Source organism: Hippopotamus amphibius, chromosome 2, assembly GCF_030028045.1.
Source record: "Hippopotamus amphibius kiboko isolate mHipAmp2 chromosome 2, mHipAmp2.hap2, whole genome shotgun sequence".
In the NCBI taxonomy this organism is placed as follows: domain Eukaryota; kingdom Metazoa; phylum Chordata; class Mammalia; order Artiodactyla; family Hippopotamidae; genus Hippopotamus; species Hippopotamus amphibius.
The window spans coordinates 229623517-229639773 of record NC_080187.1 but is presented as its reverse complement, the minus strand read 5'-3'; the positions used below and the strand labels follow the sequence as shown (position 1 = coordinate 229639773).

At 46.7% G+C, this 16257-nt stretch overlaps 1 protein-coding gene across 1 annotated transcript in view; it reads left to right on the top strand.

The window, feature by feature from the left end:
• NID2 (nidogen 2) overlaps nt 1-16257 on the top strand; it is an 87788-nt gene that overhangs the window by 38013 nt on the left and 33518 nt on the right. The window contains exons 7-10 of the mRNA XM_057720812.1: nt 3695-3844; nt 4270-4515; nt 5714-5914; nt 7238-7468. Of these exons, the coding sequence (XP_057576795.1) occupies nt 3695-3844; nt 4270-4515; nt 5714-5914; nt 7238-7468 (828 nt within the window). The remainder of the gene's footprint in view (nt 1-3694; nt 3845-4269; nt 4516-5713; nt 5915-7237; nt 7469-16257) is intronic.

Below are 16257 nucleotides of genomic sequence, written 5' to 3'. Positions count from 1 at the left end.
CAGCCCTCTTGTCCCTCCCCGATTTAAGCTTCTGCACAACTCTCGACACTATCCGCTGGCCGTGCTAAATGATTTACCGGTCTGTTGACTGCTGCCTAAAGAGGGGAATGTAAGCTTCTGGACAGGAATTTTTGTCTCTCTTGTTCCCTGCTGTATCCCTATTTCCTAGTCCAGTGCTAGGCCCATGGGGCGTGCTCGGTAAATGTGTTTGATATACTGAAAGAATGAAAGAAAATTGCAGCAAGCATTTACCTTTCACCTGAGCTGACACTGTCAGTGTTACATGTGAAGGCGGGCACGGAAGAGGGCCCCCGACGTGCCTGTGGCTGGGAGTGCACCCCTCTTTCCCCAGGGTGGTCGGCACGGGCTGGCAGGCTGAGCCTGTATTCTTGGCTCAGTCCGTCCCATCCTGAGCACGCTCTGTAGACACACACGCGCGCACACACACACACACACACACACACACACACACACACGCACACACACACACACACAGTTGGAAAAGATCCCCAAGCCAGCTTACCAATAACTAATTGACCCATCGTAATTACAGTTTCAGTCATCTAATCGCCTTTCAGGGGGACCTGTTATTTTTTGCTGGAAACCTGCGGTCTGCCTGTCCATGAACTTACAAACTTCGTCACAGTTGCCTCTGTGAGTTACTGGCTGCACCGCTGCGCCTCTTTTTATCCGTAGAAAAGCCATGCCTCCACCACCTCGCGTTTCAGTGACGTGAACCCAGCTCTGCACGTCTGTAGTCCTCCTCTGTCTCCTCTCTCCCTGCTTCATAATCTCTTAGGAGAGGAATTGGGCTGAAGGATAAGTCTTCACAAAACAGCAAACAGAGGGAACGTGATACAAACCCATCCTTGCCTTAATTTGGGGGCAGGACAGTGCTAGAGGGTGGTTTTACTTTTTACCTGAGTTTTCTGAAGATGACGACCCTTTCGTCCTGCATCAGGTGGCCTTCTTACCCTGGTGCTCAGAAGGACGGGAAGAAGCAGCGGTGGTTTCTGGCCGTGAGGGGTGAGCAGGACGCAGGCTCGGTGCATGTCTGTGGCTCCCGCAGAGCCTGCTGAGCCGCGCTGCTGCTGGATGTCAGAGCGCGGGGCCCTCTGCCGGCCCCTGGCCCCTTGTGTTCTGGGGGGAGAGTCCTGATGGCGACCCACGTCCTGACACGCTCACGGGTGTGCCAGTCCCTTCTCCAGGGGCTGCTTCTTAACACTTAGTTGCGACTTTCTGAGCCGGAGAAACCCAAGATTTTGACAAGTTATTCATTTATTTTTACTCAAGCTGGGATCCCCCCATTTCTTATGAAGCCAGTGGTAAATAATGATCTGTAGTTTTTCGTACGGCAACCTCTTATCTTTATTATCCATTGTGTTTTTCTGCCTTGAGTTTTGTGTCACGTTCCTGTTTTAAACACTGTGCGGGGTGATGCCCAGTTTTCTATTTTTATCAGACTGGAATTTCTCAGCCGTGTCGTCAAGGCCCGGCACCAGGTCTTGAGTCACCAGACTCGCGCTCACCCTGTTCCCAGTCAGATGTTCCACTTGAGTCAAGACCGTCTGTCCTGCCAGCCCCCGGCTCGCGGCTTTCTCAGGAATCTGTAAACAGCCGTCAAACACTGTCCAGAAGTTAACGCCACCGCTGCTCCGCGGTGCTCCTACCTGAGCGTCTCGGTCGGCGGTGGGAGCCGTCTGGGTGACCTCTGCTGTCTTCTCCCCCAAGCCTGGTTATACAGTGTGACGCCAGCCCGTCGGTCTGAAGCCTGATGGATGCCCCGCAGTCGCCTGAGCAGACCTCAGCCGGGCTCTCGTGATAGACGAACGTGGGCTCCGCCGGGGGGGATCGTTGAGGGCAGCTGCTAAGACTCTGGAGCCAGGCCTCCTGGGTTCACCTCCCGGCTGCGGTACCTGCGGCCTGTGCGCGCGTCCCTCTGACCTGTGCCGCGGCTGGTTTACCTGCAGAACGGGGATTTAAAACGTCCCTGCTCTTGTGCAAATTGAAAGCGTTCATAAGGTGCGTGGAACAGGACCTGGCGTACGTCAGGCACGGCTTCAGTGTTCGCCGTGTTACGTTCTCACTTGCTGGTACCAGTGTTTACGCTGGCTCCATCCTTGCTTCTCTGGTGCGACCCCTCCCCCCCCCCCCCCACTATGGGTTTGTTTTCTGTTCTCCCCTGGAATCCTGGGTACGTATTGATCGTTCCATTCCTTCCTCCCCTTCCCACTTCCTCCTTTTCAGACCTAGACGTGGAACACCGCTGCCGCCCAGTTTTTCCTGAGGGCAGGTTATCTGTCTTCCTCGGGAGCTGGCAGCCCGCAGCAGGACGGAGTCTAGCCCTGGAGCTGGGCTCCTGGAGTCTCCACCCCACTCCTGCTCCTGGGCCGCGGCGGTGTGCCCCGCCGCGTTGCCTCCTGGTGGCCGGGCCTGGGCCTGGCCTCATGCCCCGTGTCCAGGAGAAAGGCTTCTCTTGTCTGTCCGCACTCCCAGCCACACCCCGGTTCCTCGGCCATTCCCTTTCGGGACAGTGGCATCTGCTCCAGTTCCTTTGTTTCTTGGTAGCACGAGGGACGCTCTTTCTTTAATGGGCAAAATAAGCGAGAGATGGAAGGGGCAGCTACAGAGCGTGGAGCTCACCCGGGTCCACGTGGCTTCCCAGAGAGCGGTGACTGTGGCCCGGCTCTGCGCTACTGCCGGGACATCCCGCGCGGGCCACACCCACCGCAAGAAGCCCCACAGAGGCACAGAGCGTTTCAGTGTGGGTTCCCTGCATCTCCACCTGCCTCCGCGTATCTTTGGGGGGGGGGGGTGTATGTGTTCTTTCTTTTTTCAAATAAATTTATTTATTTATTTATTTATTGTCTGTGTTGGGTCTTTTTTTGCTGTGTGCGGGCTTTCTTTTTAGTTGCGGTGAGTGGGGCTACTCTTCCTTGCAGTGCGCGGGCTCTAGGCGTGTGGGCTTCCGTAGTTGCAGCACATGGGCTCAACAGTTGTGGCTCACGGGCTCTAAAGCGCTGTGGTGCTGGCGCACGGGCTTCGTTGCTCCACGGCACGTGGGATCCTCCCAGAGCAGGGATCGAACCTGTGTCCCCTGCATTGGCAGGCGGATTCTCAACCACTGCGCCACCTAGGAAGCCCCTGTGTTCTTTCTTTAACACCCTTCTCTTTCAGAAAAAACTTTTTTTCCTGGGTAGTAAGACAAGCTGTAGGTTTTTCTCTTCAAGTTCAGGTTACCCAAAAGAAGAGAAGAATGGTTCGATGCGAGGCTGCGTTTGTGAGTCTCTCTCTTTGGTCATCCTGTCAGAAACTCAGCAGTGTGAGTTTGAACCGTATAAAATGGCTGACCTTTGGCCGTTTTTGCCCCAGAAGGTGGCAGTTTCGTACAGTTCAAGCGAACACGTGCCCTTGGCTGGCTTTCCTGTCGCTGCAGCGAGGGGCACAGCCGCCTCCCCGCTCGCCAGCTCTGCAGGGAGACCAGAGGGGAGCAGGGGGCAGCGCTTCTCGCCAGAAGACAAAGCAAGGCGGTTCCCCCGAGGGGAATGGTACTCCTGCCTCTTAAACGTCAAAGCCCCGTTTGTTTATGACAACCTACGTGGATTTTACGGAGCCGATGCTCTGTGCGGGATGAAGCCTGGCGGCCGCGATGCTAGAATCCGTCCTTCTCACGCACGTTTGTTTTCCTCTCCAGTCTTCACGTACAACGCGGCCGACAGGGAGACCTGCCAGCACAACCACCAGCGCTGCTCGCGGCACGCCTTCTGCACTGACTACGCCACGGGCTTCTGCTGCCACTGCCAGTCCAGCTTCCACGGCGACGGGAGGCACTGCCTGCCTGAAGGTGAGGCCGCTGGCTCGACGGGGCGGCGCTGCTCCGGGCCTCTTCCCGCCCCGCTCTCCTCCCAGCCGCCGCTGGGAGCTCCGCTTACGGACCTTGTGTCTGCACCGCGGGGACCGAAGCGCCGGCACCTTGCAGGGGCTCGAAACCTGTCTGAGGAAGGAACGTGTTTGGGCCGATTTCCCAGCTTGAGGGTTAAGCAGGAGTGTTTCCTCCCTTTTTGCTAGTTCACTAGAGTCCCAGCGGATGGGAGAGAGGGAGGATGGGCGGCGAGAGGTGGAGGGCAGCTGTGTTTCCTACCTAGACGGGCAGCGGGTCGGTCAGGGAGTCGGGCAAAGGGCTAAAGATGGAGAGCGGGGAGCGGGTGGGATGGCTTTATCGGTGGGCCTGGGCGAGGGTCAGGGCTGACAGGGTTTGCTGTCGCTCAGGGGCACCTCATCGAGTCAATGGGAAAGTGAGCGGGCACCTCCGCGTGGGCCAGACGCCCGTGCGCTTCACCGACATGGACCTGCACGCGTACGTCGTGGGCAACGACGGCAGAGCCTACACCGCCATCAGCCACATCCCGCAGCCCGCCGCCCAGGCCCTGCTCCCGCTCACGCCGATTGGAGGCCTGTTGGGCTGGCTCTTTGCTTTAGAAAAGCCCGGCTGGGAGAATGGCTTCAGCCTCACAGGTGAGGAGGGCCGCCGGTCACCCTTGCTCTGGTGGCGTGCAGCCTCCGGTTCTCAGTCCGTGTTCGCTTGTCCGGGGTCCCAGAACCACGCGGGGGTCGTTTTCTGTCCCGAGGTCGTTGAGGATGGTTTGACCCTGCAGGACTGTTTTTAAAAGGCAGTGATTTCTTCTAAATGTCCCCCAGGTTGTTCTGAGAGAGAGGATGATTCCCTTGGAGCGTTCATGCCCTCTCACCCCAGTTTGCCGAGGCTTGTTTGTCAGACTCCGTGCACCTTGAGCTGCAGTGCACAGATCTGTCACGTAGGGACGCGGGTGGTGATTCCGGGGCACCCGGCGATGATTTTACTTTGTGAGGGGGGGTGCCTTTCTTCCCTCCCTTGACGACTCTGACCTATGATAGTACAGGCAGTGCTTCGCAGACTTTAACCCGTGGGGCCTTGGGAGAGGGCAGGTTTTGATTCAGGAGGCCGGGGGTGGGGATGTCTGTGGTCCTGTTTTCCTAGCAAGCTTCCAGGAGGTAATGCTGGTCTAAGGACCACCCTTTGGTAGCAAGGGTGTAGAGAATACTTCCTGGCTTCTCGCCTCACTGCGCCTTGTTTCCTAGTGGATTTATCTTTATTGCACAGAAAGCGTGAGAGAAGAGTTCTTGGTCCACCTCCAGCTGTAGAGCTCAGTCGCCGTTTGTAGGATCTTGCTTTTAATCAAGGTTTGGTTAAAACTTGAGTCAAAAGTAGGTAAATAAAATACAGTATACCCAGTCACATTTGAATTTCAGATGAACAATGAATAATCTGGATAATTTTGTATAAGTATGCCCCAAATATTATATGGGACATGCTTATACTAAAAATGTTTTTATTCATCTGAAATTCAAATGTAAATGGGGGTTTGTTTTTGCTAAGTCTGGCAGCCTTAGAAAGAGAAAGGTCAAGGATGTTCATAGAGGTTTATTTTTCACAGATAACAAGTTCCTACAGAGAGAAGCAGTGTGAAACAGGGTACAGTGGAACCACAGACTTTAATAGAAAGTTCAGGGAACTGATGAAATCAACAGCTGATAGTATTCAACCTTGGTTATCAGATCTCCTTAGGCAGCATCTCCAACAGGAGCAGAAGTTGAGAAGTGGAAGTATGCTCTGGTAATTATTGCTGGAAGATGCAAGGTCTCTTCATCCCTGTGCTGGATTTTTTCCCTCCAGGTGCTACCTTTGTCCATGACATGGAAGTTACTTTCTACCCAGGAGAGGAGAGGGTTCGAATCACTCAAACTGCTGAGGGGCTGGACCCAGAGAACTATCTGAGCATTAAGACCAACATTCAAGGCCAAGTGCCTCACATCCCAGCGAACTTCACAGCCCACATGGCTCCCTACAAGGAGCTCTACCACTACGTGGACTCAGGTATGTGCAACCAGTTCTCCCATCTGCACAACAGGGATGGTGCACATCTCACGAGACAGCTGTGAGGATTCTGTGAGTGGCCACACAGGATGTCCTTAGAACAGCGTGGAGCACAGGAGATGAGCTCAGTGTTGTTTTTATCATTCTTGGTGTTTTGCTGGTGTGAGAAAAGTGCTGGCTGTTGTACACGAGAATATCAACAACCCTACCTGATACTTGCAAATAATCATAACATAATGGATAACAACCTTGTCTGCGGGGTGGGAAGGGATGGTATAATTATGTGCAGTTTTTAACCATCCTGCTCTCTGGGCCATGGAAAAATATTGATGAACGGAATCTATACTTGTGCTGTGACCTTGTTTCCGCCTGCTGGCACATCAGAGGTGCTGCACAGTGGTGTACACCTACCGCTGGATTTGGAGTCAGAAGACAGGAATTCTTGTCATGGATGTGTTTAAAATATGTGGGGAATAAGGTCACTTACCATCTGAGAGCCTATTTTCTCATCTTTAGAATGAGAAGAATAGTCCCCTCTCTGTCTGTCTTACGTGGTTGATGTGGGCAAAGTGTGATGTGTTCTGTAAGACACCACCCGATTCTGAGATGCTGCCCGGATTTCAGTTGCTGCTCTGCGGTACAGGGGTGTTGGTTGTGCCTTTGCTTCGGCTGCGGTGAAGCCAGGCCAGAGGCATAGGGCAGAGGGTGGGCAGCAGAGACCTGGCCTGGGCACAGGGTAGCTGACGGCCGGAAAACCACCTGGCCTCCCGACTCTGCACTCAGGTGGAGGTGAAAGACCCTCCCTTCCTTTCTCCAGAAGCCTTCAGGCTAAAGTGCAGGGCGTTGGAAGGCTTGTCCTCTGCACTGATGCATGGATGGATTGGTTGAAAACTTGGGGGTAGAGTCAGGCCAGCCTGAGTTCCAGTTCTGGCTCTGCGTACCAGCCTCGCGTCTTAGACTGCTTCTTTACTACTCCTTAACCTCTGTGAGGCTCTCCACACGAGACGGCAGGGCCCAGCTCACTGGCCGTTGTGAGGAATAAGCAAGGCATCTGGAGTGCTGGGCGTGGCTGGCACGTGGCAAAGTTTATTCTTTGCAGATATTGACAGCAGTGATTGTACCTCCTCTCTCCCCGTGCTTTGGTTTTACATCTACACAGGTTCTTGGGATTACTTGCAGGTTTCCCATAAGAACTCAGGAACTTCCCAAGGGGACATGCTCCAGCAACTGCATGAAAAACTGTGCAGAGACACTCACCCCACATGAAAAACCTCTGTATTTGGTATTTATAAATTTCCTCATTTGACCGAATGTCTGTTGCAGCTGTGACCTCCACAAGTTCCAGGGCCTACTCTCTCACGTTCGGTGCCGTCAACCAGACACTGTCCTACCGCATCCACCAGAACATCACTTACCAGGTGTGCAGGCATGCCCCCAGACCCTGGGCCACCCCCGCCACCCAGCAGCTGACCGTGGACCGGGTCTTCGCCTTGTACTCGGATGAAGAAAAAGTGCTCAGGTTCGCTGTGACCAATCAGATTGGCCCTGTCGAAGGTATGGTTTCTCTTTTTTGTTATTGTTGGGCAAAAATTACATTGAACCTTCTTTCTTCATGCCTTCTGAGTGGCCTCACAGTGATTCACACAGGCTATTAAGGGTACCTGAGTGCCAGACCCTGTGACGGCTGGGTATGAGGGTGAATAAATCAGGGTCCTGTCCTTGAGGTGGAGACAGAGTTAGAAATGGAGCTTTTAGAATAGTGTTCCTGCCGCGATCAGGAACAGAGCATCCTACCTGAGGCTGGTTTGCTGCAACACCCGGTTGTGTGTGCTAACCTGTGTTGTGGATACACCCGTGACCAAGCTGTGGCCGCCCTTGGAGGGAGGGGAGTGCTGACAGAGCTCTGTTCTGATTGTGATACGCGCGGGGTGCTGTGAGCCTTGTTGGCAGGTTCAGGGAAGATGTCCCCAAGGAAGTGACACGTTAGCTAAAACTTAAAGGATGAGAAGGATCTCACCAAGGCAAGGTGGGACAAAAAGCCAGGGCCTGAAAGAACAAAATGAAACAGAACTTGCATGTGTGAGTAACAATGGTGTGGTTGGTGTGGATTTGGAAAAAGGGAACCCTCGTACCCTGTTGGTGGAAGTGTAAATTGGTGCAGCCACTGCGAAAAACAGTACGGAGGTTCCTTGCAAAACTGAAAATAGAGCTACCTACCATATGACCCAGCAACCCCACTCCTAGGCATATATCCGGAGAAAATGAAGAAACACTAATCGGAGAAGATACACGCACCCCAGTGTCCATAGCCGTTACTCACAGTGGTCAAGATGTGGGAGCAGCCCAGGTGCCCACTGGCAGATGGATGGATGAAAGACATTCCGTGCACTCCCGCACACAGACACTCACACACACATGCGTCAACACTACGCAGCCATGAGAGAAAGAGTGAAATTTTGCCATTTGCAGTAACACAGATGGACTTGGGTTTTTTATGCTTAGTAAAGTAGGTCAGATAGAGAAAGACAGATGCTGTACGCTATAACTTACATGTGGAACCTAAAAAAACATGAAAAAAATAAGTATAACAAAACAGAAGTAAATATGAAGAACAAACTAGTGGTTACCAGTGGGGAGAGGGATGGCGGAGGGGATTAAGAGGTACACACCACTGTATATAAAGTAACTTTAAATGGAGTATAGTGTATAAACATGCAGAATCACTGTGGTACGGCTGGAACATGCAACATTGTAAATCAGCTATACGTCAATTAAAAAATGAAATTGCACATGCAAACATTGCATATGCAAACCTGAGGGTTTTGCTAATTGTAAAGCATTATGAAATATTAAAGTATTGTTAAATCTATGTCTAGACAAACAAGAGTTGCAATAAAATTGAATAATAGTCATAAAAAGAAAGGAGTGAAGATGCACCTCTACGTCACACCATGTACAAAAATTAGCTGAACATGGGTCAAAGGCTTTAATGTAATTAAATTAAAATTTTAGAAAAAACTTAGAGGTGAACTTTTGTGACCCCGAATTTGTCAGTGGCTTCTTGGATATAATGCTAAAAGTACAAGCAACAAAAGAAAAAAAAATAGATAAATAGGGTGTCATCAAAATTAAAAACTTTGGGGAATTCCCTGGTGGCCCAGTGGTTAGGACTCAGCTCTTTCACTGCCATGGCCTGGGTTTAATCCCTGGATCCCTGGCCGGGAGCTAAGATCCTGCAAGCCACGTGGCCCAGCTCCCCCCACCACAAAAAAAAAATTAAACTTTTGTGCTTCAGAGGACATTATCAACCGAGTGAAATACAACCTATAGAATATATTTAATAAGACACTTGTATCTAAAACATATGAAGAACTCTTACAATTCAGTAAGGCAAACAATATAATTAAAAGATAGTCAAAAAATTTGGATAGATATTTCTCCAAAGAAGACATCCAGTGAGCCCATGAGAAGATGCTCAGCATAGTTAATCATCAGGGAAATGCAAAAATCAAAACCATAATGAGATACTATTTTATGTGCATGTGGATGGCTATCATCAAAACATGAATAATAGCCCATGTTGGTGAGGATGTGGAGAAATGGAAACCCTCACACGTGGCTGGTGCCAGTGTAAAATGGCATAACTGTGGAAAACAGCAGTTTCTCAACAAGTTAAACACAAAGTAACTGTTCGAGTAATTCTACTCCTAATTATATACCCAAGAGAAATGAAAGCTTATGAAAACTTGGTAATAGCCAAAAGGTGGAAACCACCCAAATGCCTATCAGTTGATGAATCGATTTCTGGAATGTCGTAACGCTCCTACGCCATGGTAGATGACATGGATGGTATGAAATTTAGGTTGATGGGTGGTGAAATCTGGTGTGATACTGACAAGGGTGTGAGTTTTTGTCATGTTAATAAGATGAAGCCTGCTGTTGATGAAATACCTTGTGTAGCTTCAGGTACTCAGAAGTGGAATGGTTAGGGCTGTTGTTATTACTATTGATGCTGTTGGATTAAAGAGTTTTGTAATGATTCATTGGCTGGAATATAATAGGTTAATGATAACAGCTAGCATAAGCAATCTTGATGTGGTAGTTTGTGATAGAAAATATTTAGTGGATGCTTCTATAGCTCGTGGGTTGAACTTTTGTTTATTATGATGGAGGTAATGGCTAATATATTTATTATGAATCCAATTCAGATAAGTAGCCAGTGGGACCTGGTTATTACAATTATGGTCCCTGAGATAACGGTTGTTAGGATGATGGAGTGTATTAGTACAGGAAGGAGGTAAACCAGCGTTTTAGGGGTATGGGCACAATAGCTTATTTAGCTGACCTTACTATAGAATATAGTGTAATATGGTAGCACGAAGAATTTTGAATCCCTAATGGTAGGTTCAATTCCTATGATTCTAGAAATGAGAGGGTTTAAACCTCTACTATTTTCTCTATCAAAGTAACTTTTATCAGACATAGTTCTTATGTTTGTGGAGGGATATTTGATGTTACAGTAGATAGTGAGATGTGTCGTATGCATAGGGCTAGTGTTGGTGGTAGGAAGTCTTTTCAAAGTAGTTGTATTCGTTGATCATATTGGAATCGAGGGTAGGATGCTCGAATTCATAGGAAAGAATTTGTTAATAGTGTTTTTATAATTAAGTTGGTCGTATATAGTTCTGGTATGTGGGGGGTTGTGGAATGCTCCTAGAAAGAAGATTGTGGTGAAAATGTTTATTATGATCACGTTGGCATCTTCTGCTAAGAAAAATACAGCAAATGGGACTGCTGCGTAGTCTACACTGAAACCCGAGATGCGTGCAGATTCTCCTTCTGATAAGTCGAAGGGGAAGTAAATCTTAGCTGGGGTGATGAGGGGAAGGCTGTTGGTAAATGTTCTCGTGCTGTGGTGGGGGTTCAGAGGCTTGAGGATCCATGTGTTAGGAGGACTGATAGGAGAGCAATTGCTCGTGTTCCTTCACATGAAGTTGTTGGTGCTGCTGCTCGTAGGCTCCAGTTAATGTGTGTTTTGAGTTGGCAGCCCATGTGGGTCAGAGATGGAATATACAGCTAAGCCTGCCCAGCTAGTATAAATAATACCCCTAGATTGATTTATATTGATGAAGGGTAGGGTATGGGTAGAGGAATCACGTGCCCAGGGCTAGGACTGGTGCAGTAATGGATAGGGAAATAGAGGATGTAGGCGCTCACCGTGGGTGGCTCTTTAAGGAAGCGTTTGTGTCAGTAGGTTGGAACGGGCCATATGGTCCGACGATTTTTGGTCCTTTTCGAAGTTGCGTATCACCTAGGATTTTTTGTTCACTTACTGTGAGGGATGCCACAGCTAGAAGAATGGGGATAATGAGTGTTGAGGTGTTAATTCTGTTGGGGAGAGGATTTCAACCTCAGGTTGTAAAGGTTTAACCTCTACGCAATTACTGGGCTCTGTCGCCTTAACCTGTCCTTGGGTAATGTTTTGTATACATTAATTAAATTAAGATTATATCATTAATTGGTTTATAAGGCACTTTTTTATAAAGTTGGCCTTATTTCTCTTGTCCTTTTGTACTGGAAGAAATATATAATAGATAGAAACCGACTTGGATTACTCCCGTCTGAACTCAGATCACGTAGGGCTTTAATCGTTGAAAAAACAAACCTGTAATAGAGGTTACACCATCGGGGTGTCCTGATCCCCAACATTGAGGCTGTAAACCCTGTTGTCGACATGTACTCTAGAACAGGGTTGTGCTCTTATCACTAGGGTAGCTCATTCCGTCGATCAGTCTTTGGGTCAATAAGTGATAATATGTTTTGGCTAGTAAGTCTAGACTGTAATCACTCGGAGGCTTTTTTGTTCTCCGAGGTCACCCCAACCGAAGTTGTCAACCCATAAATAAAAGTTTGTTATCCCTTAGTGGTTTGGTTAGTTTTGGGGAGGTGCGGCTGTTAATCAATGAAAGCTCCATAGGGTCTTCTCATCTCATTTTGCCATTCCCACCTCTTCACGGGAAGGTCAGTGTCACTGACTGAAAGTAAGAGACAGTAGAACCCTTGCGTGGCCGTTCACACACGTCCTTACTTAGAGAACAAGTGATGATGCTAACGTTGCAGGGTCAGGATACCGCAGCCGTTTAACAGTTGTCACTGGGCAGGCGGTGCCTCTGATACTAGTTATGCTAGAGGGGATGTTTTTGGTACATAAGCAGGGCTTATATTTGCCGAGTTCCTTGTACGTTTTTTAATCTTTCCTTGAGTGCATGCCTGTGTTGTATTAACAGCATACCCGTACTTAAATAATTTAATGTGGAGTTTACTTGCTGTTAACTATCAGTATAGTATTAGTTACTGATGGCACTTCTGCAAGGAGAGCTATTTCTTGTTACTTATATTAACATTATTGCCTCTGTCAGTAGATTAGCCCAGTATAAAGCTGGGAGTTGATTTGATATTTGGTATTAAGATAAAGTTATTGCGCTTGAATGCTTTCTTAATTGGTGGCTGCTTTTAAGCCAACTATGGTATTATTTGTTTTTACTCTCTAGGTAAGGTAGTATCCATTTCTAAAAAGCTGTACCTTTTTAGATTAACATTTAAAAATATGTTAAAATTTATAATCTTTTTTTGTAATTTTAAAAGTCGAACTAAGATTCTTTTTCTAGACACGCGCTGTCACCAGGCTTGTTACCTCTACTTATGAATCTTCTCACTGTTTTGCTACGTAGATGAGTTTGTTCTAGTAAACTGTTTATAAGCAGCTTATCTGGTTTCGAGGTATTTAACTTAAGTTCTCTTTGTTAAATGTTTACTAGTTAAATCATTATGCAAAAGGTACAAGGGATAAACTTTGCTTTTTGTTACTTTGAATGTTTCTTTCATTATTCCCTTACGGTACTTTCTTTATAGCTCCAGAGGATATTTTAAATTTCTGTCTCCTATACTTTAAGTGTTGAGTGAATGCTTTACCTAACTTGCTTATGATAGTAAAATTTATGGGGATTTGGGCTAGATTTGTTCAGAGTACTCATAGATTATGAAATCTCCTAGGTGTAAACTAGGTGCTTTCATTTAAGCTATGCTTTGATGTACCCAGGCACACTTTCCAGGATGCTTACCTTGTTACAACTTGTCTCCTCTCATACAGTTAGTGTTTATTAATAGATTGTAGGAAGTTATTATAATACTTGAGGGTGACAGGTGGTGGGTGCATTCTTCATGGCCTTATTCAGTTAAGCACTCATTCTTAATTTACTACTAAATCCTCCTTTGGTTTTTAGTTTTCATAAAATCTTTTGCATAGTGAGAGGTATATTCTTGAGATAGAAAATGTAGCCCGTTTCTTCCCACTCCGTAGCTTGAAATGTTGCAGAAATTGGTCTGTCGGGAAACCAAGCACCACACTTGGAGGGTTGGAGAACTCAGGTTTATTAAGCTGGCAGCCCCAGATGAGCTAATGCTCCAAAGTTCTGGGCCCCGAACTCAGGGTGAGCTTTACTTTTATAGCGCACATGTTTGCAGAGCATGGAAGTTTCCAGACAGAAACTTACAAGAGCAGGTGCGGAACATTCCATTTTTTAGCAAAACATCTTAAAGTTACATTGGATTGTTAGCTCATTCTGTTCTTCTGTTTTTTCTTGGTGCAGCAAGCATATTTCACAGAAGCAAAACAAGCATGGAGTTATTTTTAGCTGAGTGTAAGTTTCTAACTTTCCTCTTCAATACCTTGACCTAACATTTATGCTTACTTTTATTCCTTTTTAGGGTTTGCTGAAGATGGCGGTATAGAGACTGAATTAGCAAGGGTTGGTGGGGTGTATTGGGGTTTATCAGTTATAGAGCAGGTTCCTCTAGAGAGGTGTGAGGCAGCGCCAAGTCCTCTGAGTTTTAAGCTGCTGCTAGTAGTATTCTGGTGAATAATTTTGTTATAATAATTATTTGGGTTTAGAGCTAAGCATGGTGGGCTATCTAATCCCAGTTTGGGTCTTAGCTGTCGTGTAATCAGGAAATACTAAAGTCACTTGCATAGTCTATTTTTATTTTAGCTATGGCTTTTTATGGCTTAATTAAAATTTAACTTCATGTTACTCTCTAACATGCTTTAGGCTGAATTTCTGTTCTTTCGGGTTAATCATAAGATTGTGGTGGCTGGCACGAAATTTACCAACCTAGCATAGCTTAGTCGAACTTTTGTTTATGGCTCAATTTTGATCACTGGTGTTTCCCGTGGGGGTGTGTGGTTAGACGGGGCATTATGAGCTGCTGGTATTCATGTGCTTGACGCCTGCTCCTTTTAATTGTAATGATTTAGAGGAATTCTCACTGGGGCTCAGATGCTTGCATGTGTAATTTTATTAAAAACTAATGGAAAGTCTGGGACCAAACCTACGTGTTTATGGAGTTGATAAACTCATCTAGGCATTTACATTGTCTTGCTTTAGGTTTTAAGCTACATTAACAAGTTGTGTTTATAAAGTGAAGGACCATGTATATAGTTGTTTTGTGTGATTTATGCTAGATTTAGTATTAAAATTTTGGTAAAATGGTCTATAGATCTAAGGAGATGCCTGTCTACATAAATGGTAAATATCTAAGTAATTCATTGGTACGATTGGTGTTTATTTTCTAGATCTATCTTATTTTGAGGATTAAATTGCTGGATAGATCAAATTCTGTGAATTTACATTTTTGCCTTGTTTGGGGGGTTGGCAGGACATTACAGGCGTGTAGAGCATGGGATTTAGTGGGGGGAGGGAGGCTTGTTAAACGGGTCATTTACCTGTTCAGTGTATACGTGCACGTGTATGTATGTGTGTGTAATTTCCTTGTGTCCTGTAACCACTGACTTGTGGTTGTAACATCTGCCTTATGGTTGGCGATGTTGGTAAATCCTATTCCATTAAAGGCCAGCTACCGTTTATTTGACTGTGTGAGGGCCTCAGATGGCCACAGCTGAGTCACAGCATCCCTATAAAAATTAAAAAGTATCAGATGCATGAAACCACAGTTACGTGTGACACAGGCTGATGATTCATCAGTCCATCGAGATGTCTTATTCAAGAGGAAGGCGTGGGTGACTTTAGGTGAGATGGTCCTGAAGTAAGAACCGATGTCTAATAAAGTTCATTAATAGAAACCCCCACAAGTTATGAGTCCGGAGCGAGAAGAGGGACACCTGCCCAGAGGGGTTGATGGTTTCACGCAGCTTGCTGGTTCAGCTCATGATCTGTTGGATGTGACACACATGTTGACTAGAATTTGACTTAATGTACTATGTAATAATAATATAACGTACATGCTTATAAGCCTGGGGTAATGTACAACTATACATATAACGTACCGTGTATGGTGTGATGTGCATGTACTTCTTAATGTCGTAATACACATTGTGCATAAAGTACCTAGTGATTTATGATGAAAAGAGGTTATTTGAATGCTGCGATTGTACTTAGTAATCTTGTAAACATCCCATAACAAATCTTCAGGGAATAATTTAAGTAGAATTTCAGCTTTGGGTGCTGATGGTGGAGCTGGAGCTTCTTCCTTGAGTCTTAAGAAGTGTTATTCTCCTTTTCTGGATTTTATAAGACCAGGGTAATCGATATGTTGATACTACAAAGACTCTTCATTTTAGGAGATTATTTTCAGTGATGCTAGTTCCTGGCATTCGTGCTAGAATTAAAAAGGAATATGAAATGAATGCTGATTGCCTGATAATGATGAAGGGTGCTCTACGCGTTGTCCTCAGTTCGTGTCAGTGCTGATAGGTCTGCTGCTAGTACTCCAAATACGCAGTGACGGAGAGGCTGAAGTGTTACACTTTGTTGTTTGGACGTGTGAAGCATTGGGATAAATGCTAAAATTAAGATTGAAAAGGTTCGGGCCAGTATTCCTCCTAATCAATTAGGAATTGATCGTAGACTTAGATATGCAAATAGAAAATATCACTGGCTTTATGAGGTGGTGTGTTGAGAGAGTTTGCTGGGGTGTAGCTGTCTGGGTCTCCTAGTAAGATGGGTGAAAGTAGCACTAATATTAGAGTTAGTAATACGGCACCTAGGATGTCTTTGATTGTATAGTAGGGGGTGGAATGGGATTTTGTCTATATCGGATGAGATTCCTGTGGGGTTATTAGATCCTGTTTTGTGAAGGAATAGTAAGTGGACAGCTGCTAGTGCTGCAGTGATAAATGGGAGAGTAAAATGGAAGGCAGAGAATCGTGTAGGAGTTGCCGTATCTACTGAAAAGCCACCTCGGATCCACTCGACGAGGTGTGTGCGGATGTATGGAATTGCTGGAAGCAGAGGAGTAATAACTTGCCTCTCAGAATGGTATTTGTC